The sequence below is a fragment of the Enhydra lutris genome, unplaced genomic scaffold (genome assembly GCF_002288905.1).
Source record: "Enhydra lutris kenyoni isolate GAN:26980312 unplaced genomic scaffold, ASM228890v2 scaffoldscaffold21, whole genome shotgun sequence".
Lineage (NCBI taxonomy): Eukaryota > Metazoa > Chordata > Mammalia > Carnivora > Mustelidae > Enhydra > Enhydra lutris.
The window spans coordinates 68,614,407-68,620,705 of record NW_019154105.1 but is presented as its reverse complement, the minus strand read 5'-3'; the positions used below and the strand labels follow the sequence as shown (position 1 = coordinate 68,620,705).

General features: G+C 44.3%; 1 protein-coding gene across 2 annotated transcripts in view; it reads left to right on the top strand.

Annotated features, from left to right (window-relative positions):
• The window catches only part of LOC111149264 (nuclear receptor binding SET domain protein 2), a 93,071-nt gene that overhangs the window by 57,003 nt on the left and 29,769 nt on the right, over positions 1 to 6,299 (top strand). For both annotated transcript variants that reach the window (XM_022506229.1, XM_022506230.1), the window contains exons 8-9: positions 2,041 to 2,122; positions 3,611 to 3,732. In XM_022506229.1, coding sequence (XP_022361937.1) covers positions 2,041 to 2,122; positions 3,611 to 3,732 — 204 coding nt within the window. The remainder of the gene's footprint in view (positions 1 to 2,040; positions 2,123 to 3,610; positions 3,733 to 6,299) is intronic.

The following is a 6,299-nucleotide window of genomic DNA, read 5'->3' as shown; positions in this document are numbered from 1 at the left end:
GCAGAGGCTTTAACCCACTGAGCCACCCAGGCGCCCCCAGACTTTGTATCTTATGCTTGAGTTTATACAGAGTAATCTTGTATCCGTGATTTTGAGAAAAGCTTCATCCAATCTTTTACCAATCTAAACATTTTTTTTTTTTAAGATTTTATTTATTTATTTGACAGAGAGAGATCACAAGCAGGCAGAGAGAGAGAGGAGGAAGCAGGCTCCCCGCTGAGCGGAGAGCCCTATGCGGGGCTCGATCCCAGGACCCTGAGATCATGACCCGAGCCGAAGGCAGCAGCTTAACCCACTGAGCCACCCAGGCGCCCCTAATCTTTTACCAATCTAAATGAAGAAGTTACTTTTTCTTTTTTTAAAGATTTTGTTTATTTATTTGACAAAAACAGTGAGAGATGGAATACAAGCAGAGGGAATGGGAGAGGGAGAAGCAGGCTTCCCGCTGAGTGGGGAGCTCGATGCGGGGCTCAATCTCAGGAACCTGGGATCATGACCTGAACTGAAGGCAGACGCTTAACCAACTGAGCCACCCAGATGCCCCTAGAAATTCCTTTCTTTACTGTTTTATTTGGAAGAATGGAAAACCCCATTCCACATGCTGCTGAAGTGTGAGCACGTGGCTACCGCATCAGCTATCTTGCTTCTTTGAGGCCATTGTTGCAGGTCAGGGCAGCAGGCAGGCCCTGCACTATTTTTCTGGGCAAGAGAACATTCTTCCAGGGCACGTGTCGGGTGAAGTGGTTAGTGGTCAAGTATCCAGCCTGGAGAGAGGTAAAACGGACCTTGTGTCACTGTAACCAGGCGGCTCACAGCCCCAGGAGCATCCTCTCTGCCGCCTGCTAGTCAGGTAGTCCTGTGCAGGCGGGCAGACTCACATCGGCTGCCTTGACACACTTGTATTTCATATTTACCTTAAAAATGTGTGGCACTGGACATTTGAAATATCAAAATTCACATTAAGTAGCCAGGTAGAAATGTTTTATTACCTAAGCTTGGGCAGTAGCACATAATAAAAAGAGTAGTAGTGTCTCCCTCTGGTTGAGTTTTTATAATCCAGGTAGGCCGTATCCTGTACACTTCCTGGGCCCCTGTTACCTTGTTCACAGTCTTGTGACTGCTTACACCGGCCCTGGGCAGGCTGGGGAGTGGGCTTGGCGTGCAGGGAGCAACCCGGCCTGGGGACTGGGAAGGCGCAGGTGGCTGTGTGGCCATGCTGCTTCAGGGCTGTCAGGAGAGGTTCTTTTCTTTTTCTCTTTTTTTAAAAATTTATGTATTTATTTTGAGGGGGAGAGAGAGAGCGCAAGCAGGGGGCGCAGCAGGCAGAGGGAGAAGCAGGCTCCCTGTCAAGCAGGAAGCCCAATGTGGGGCTCCGTCCCAGGACCCTGGGATCATGACCTGAGCCGAGGGCAGATGCTTCACTGACTGAGCCACACAGGCACCCAGGAGAGGTTATTTTCAACTCCTTCAGATTCTGAGCACTGAACAAAATGTTCCTGATCCCTTCTTGTGTGTGTGTGTGTGTGTGTGTGTGTGTGTGTGTGTTTTCTCAGTTGTGAAATGTGCTTTCTTGATGATCTTTGTGAGGTTTGTCTGGACCTTGTCTCTGAATTGGAAATCCTCTGTGGAGGGAGGGAGGGAGTTAGAGCAGTGATGTTGGCATTGACTTGAGATGCCACTTTAGGTTGATGGGACAACCTCGGGAGTGGAAGGGTTGGTTTTTTTCCTCCTTCACACTCTGCTTTGAATTCAGGGGGAACTTGGAGGAGCATATGAAATGCGGCTCACATGAAGAGTCTGAGCAGCATGGCTTGTTTGGCTCCCCTACCCCCCTCTATCCCAGCAGATGGCGGGGCAGGCGCCCGGGAGGGCCTTTGAGCTGTGGAAGAGGTGTGAGCCTGGTCCGTGCTCATGGAGTGTGTGGAGCACATTTCAAAGAAAGACATTTCTGTTGCACAACGTTTCAGCAACCTGTGTTAGTTCACATTAGATTTTGTTCCCCTTCCTTTTCTTCTCTTTTTTCTTTTTATGTAATAACAGAGAGAGACGGTCAGTGACAAGACAGCCCGAACAAGCTCTTGCAAGGCCATCGAGGCAGCCTCCTCGCTGAAGAGCCAGGCAGGTAATGTGGTTAGTGCTTCTTCCTTGTCAGCTCTGCCAGGCACCTGGGCTGGGCTGGCAGCGAACAGGAAGCTGGGCCGGGGAAGGGCACAAGATCCCCTCCGAGGGGTCTGACGGCTAGTAAGGGGGAAGGAAGGTTCTCGTGCACCTGAATGTGTAAGTGGTTGCAGTGCTTCAGCTACATTTTATTGAAGTTATTTTTCTCTTGGTTTCTACTGGGCTTTATTTTCAGTTTAAAATTACACTAAAGAAGTTATTTAAGTCAGAAATATCCAGGTTTCTTCCTTGACGGTGCCAGTAGTTGCTATAAATTCCACTACTTTTGAGTATCTGATCATCTATTTTCACTAAAAGTAAAAAGTTAAGGATTAGTTATTTCTCTTTCACATGTTGAAGAAACTGGCCTCAAGTGTTTGTGAAAAATAACTCAAAGCAATGAAAGAAGTAGGCTCCCTTCCCCTTCTCATTGTCTTTTTGAAGTGTCTGACAGTTTATTACAGAGAGCTTACCATCTCCAACTCTTTTTTGTTTTTCGGGTTTTTTCTTAAGACAGAGGGTGGGGGAGGGGCAGAGGGTGAGGGAGAGAGAGAGAACCTCAAGCAGACCCCACCCCTGCCCCACCCCCCTGAGCAAGGAGCCCAACACAGGGCTCCATCTCATGACCCTGAGATCATGACCTGAGCTGAAACCACGCAGATGCCATCTTGCTTCCCTCCTGTCACCAACTCCTAATTAGAAAGGAAAACAACATTCAGAGGAGAAAGGAGTAAGTGAGAGTTGGAAATGGATTTGCTTTCCTTATTTTGCATGAGGTGCTATGTTGGTTTTCAAAAATCAATTAAATGGACTATGAAAAGAAAGACATTTGTGAGCAATGTTGTGCCCGAGTTTTTGCATCCGAGAGACCACCAAGGAGCCAACACGGATGCAATCACACGAGGGTTTATTTAACAAGCTTAAGCTTGGGCCCAAGTATACCTGACACAGCGGAGTAGGGACTTGGGCCCAAGCTTAAGCTTGTTAAATAAACCCTCGTGTGATTGCATCCGTGTTGGCAGTTTAAACATTGAGTGGACATTTGAGGATATGAAGGGATTGTTGCTTTTAAGAATGGCATAGTGGTCTTGTGGTTGTATTTAAAACTTTATGTTTCAGAGACATGTACTGAACTTTTTACAGGTGAAATGATGTTTGGAATTTGCTCCAGAAGAATGTGGCTTCTGGGAATGTGAAGCTAGGTGTGGATGGAGCCGTGTTGTGATGGATTTGGGGGCTGGCCGGGCAGGGGAACGTTGGATTTCACTGGACAGTTTGCCTTTGTTTCCCTTCAGATTTTTTCACAGTAAAAAATTAAGCCTTTACTATAACAGAGGAGCCCGGAAAATTTATCCTTAGAACTTCATTTATTATAGGGGTAATTTTGAAGCAGTTAAGAGATTGAGGGTTTAAGATTTCAAACTTTACTTTATAAACCAAAATTGTTTTACAGCAACGAAACATCTGTCAGATGCATGCAAACCACTGAAGAAGCGAAATCGGGCATCCACAGCCGCGTCTTCCACTCCTTTTAGCAAAAGTTCGTCTCCTTCTGCATCCTTAACTGAGAATGAGGTAAAATACTAATGATAGTGATGACCGTGGTGTTCATATGAAGGCCATTTAGTTGCCCAAGTTGAAGTGTGAGCAAAAGTGAGACTTAACAAGCATAACACTGGTGTCCTCTCCACAAATGTAGGTGAGTTTCAGATTTCAACTATGTATTAGTCATGGAATGGGAAAAAAAAAATCACTATTTTAGTCTATTTGAGCACCACAGGTATACACACATGCACACAGCGTATGTATAAATGTGCATATACTTCAGTCTGGACGTAGTTTAACTGTTCTTGAGATCTGTGTTTAAAATGTGTTCTATTTAGCCCCACACTGTAATTAATTTTCCACATCCCAGCAAGTCTGCTCTGGCCCTAACATGACACTGTCACTTGAGCTGACTCTGGTCATTGTGCACTCACCCCAGGCGGGGTGGAGGGTAGCTTGCCTGCTGTGTTGGATTCCCAGGCTCATGGAGGCATGTCCTCATGCATTCCACGGTTTGAGTCCTCTAAATCCTGGCATACCCTTAGACGCTTGAGTGTGGAGGTGAGTCAGAACCACCATAGTAATACGACTCCTCTGTTTTCTGCATTTGCAGAATATGCAGTATATAGCAGAATAATAGCTACCTGAGGCTATACCCCTTGTTGTATCATGACATCTATACTTCATCACCAGATATAAAGTCTTGGCCGTTCTAAAAACAAAAAAACAGCCTCAGAATGCAAATATGACACTTTTTGGGGAGTTTTGGATTCCCAATTTTGGATTCCCAAGGAGTTTATGATCAAGTTTTAATTCCTTACTAATTTGTTCCCTGTGATCCTCTTTTTCTCATTGTAGACATGAGTCCTGTTTATTTAGAGTATGAGGAGATGCTAACCTTGGGCTTTTTTTGAATAAGACAGTAAGGCAGGGAGTGGATATATCCCTCACCCTATTGGGTAAGAAGGTGGCACTTTTGACCTGGTAGCTGCCATGGTCACTGGTGGGGCCTGGCTGTTCTGCCTTCTCAGCCTCAGTTACTTCCTCACTCTAGATGAGGGCTGGGCCTTCCTGCATGAGGTGTCTTCCAGGGACCTGGGCTATCTGAGGTGGTATAAACATAGAGCTGCTCTGAGTGGGGTCTTCTTTGGGGGTTCACGCCAGTGGTGGTGGGAAGCTGCTCATGTGTGGGAACTGGGGCTTTCTTATAGTTTGGTGTGTGTAGGTGACTAAACATTTCTTATGTTGGGCACATTCGAGAAAATGCAGTATGAATTCTTCACTGAACTTCCAGGGGCTTACTGAAACATGAAAAAGACAAATTCTATACAAATTTTTTTCCTTTTTCCTTTTTTCTTGTCTGAATTATGATTAGTATCCTGAAAAATGAAGATTCTAATTCTAAAGAATACTAAAAGTAAAAAGTTTCAGGTCCATAGACCCTTTCACTTAAAGTCGGCTTTTTAAAGAAGATTTTTAATGAGTTTTTCTGTCATTGCACTTTGATCCACTTTCTGGTTGAGTTTTTACTTACTCCGTTGTCAGATACAGTTGCAAGAAAAACTCTGAGGCTGAAAACAAATCTTTTCTGTCATTCCTGGTCAGAAAGCGTGCCAGCCAAAGGTTTGGATTCTGGGCAGCACAGCCCAGGGCGGACACAGCCAGGGTGGGGTTAGAACAGGTGGGTCAGGGTTGGTGGTCTGATGTTCACTGAGACCAGGGTGACTGGGGTCTTCCTGGGTTAGGCATTTGTTCTGAACTTGGGAAGACTTCAATGAAACATTTTATAATCATTAGACTTCATTGATTTTTTAATTTTTTAGAACTTCAGAAGTGGATAGTTTACTAAATATGTTCATATTCTATATTAGACACATTAAAATCATACACTGTCCTGCATTTTGAAGGTGATACATAGATCCCATAGTATGCATTCTATTGCTTATGTAAAAACATTCAAGTTACTAGGCCTTTTCTATCAGGCCACTTTTGAGTGGCTTATATAAATCTTTCATTAGCGTTCATTTTTATAGAATTATATTGTTCATTAAACCACTTCAGGTGAGCGAAAAGCCTTGTCTATTCTGTGTTACCACTACTGAACTACAGTCTGCGTTCACAACGTATACCATGCTGAGTGTCTTTTAGCACGGGAGGCAGAGTGTAGGGTTCTAAAACAGTGTCCTGTAAACCACTGGTGTCCTGTTCTGGTGGGAGTTGGGTGACCCTGGGAGCTGCTGTTTGGGCTTCAGACTCGCCCCTTACTTAGGTCACATGCCCACTGCATGTTTGTGTGTCTTGCTTTTTATCACCCTTGATTGAAATAAGGAGTTTTCACAGAGTTGGTATTTCAAGACATTTTAGGTCATCTGTGGTTTAAATTCTTCTCAAAAAAAGGTATATATGAGAAATAAAATTGATACTGGAATAAGTATTACATGGTACTACAGCACCCTAATGAAGAGAATAGATTAAAATTACACACTTGCATGACAAAGGCCTGTGAAGGAATTAATGTGATTTAAGTGTTTTGTAACTTCATTTCTTATTCCCTTAGTAGAGCAAATTCTTATTTTTTTCGCCTTCACTGGTAACAG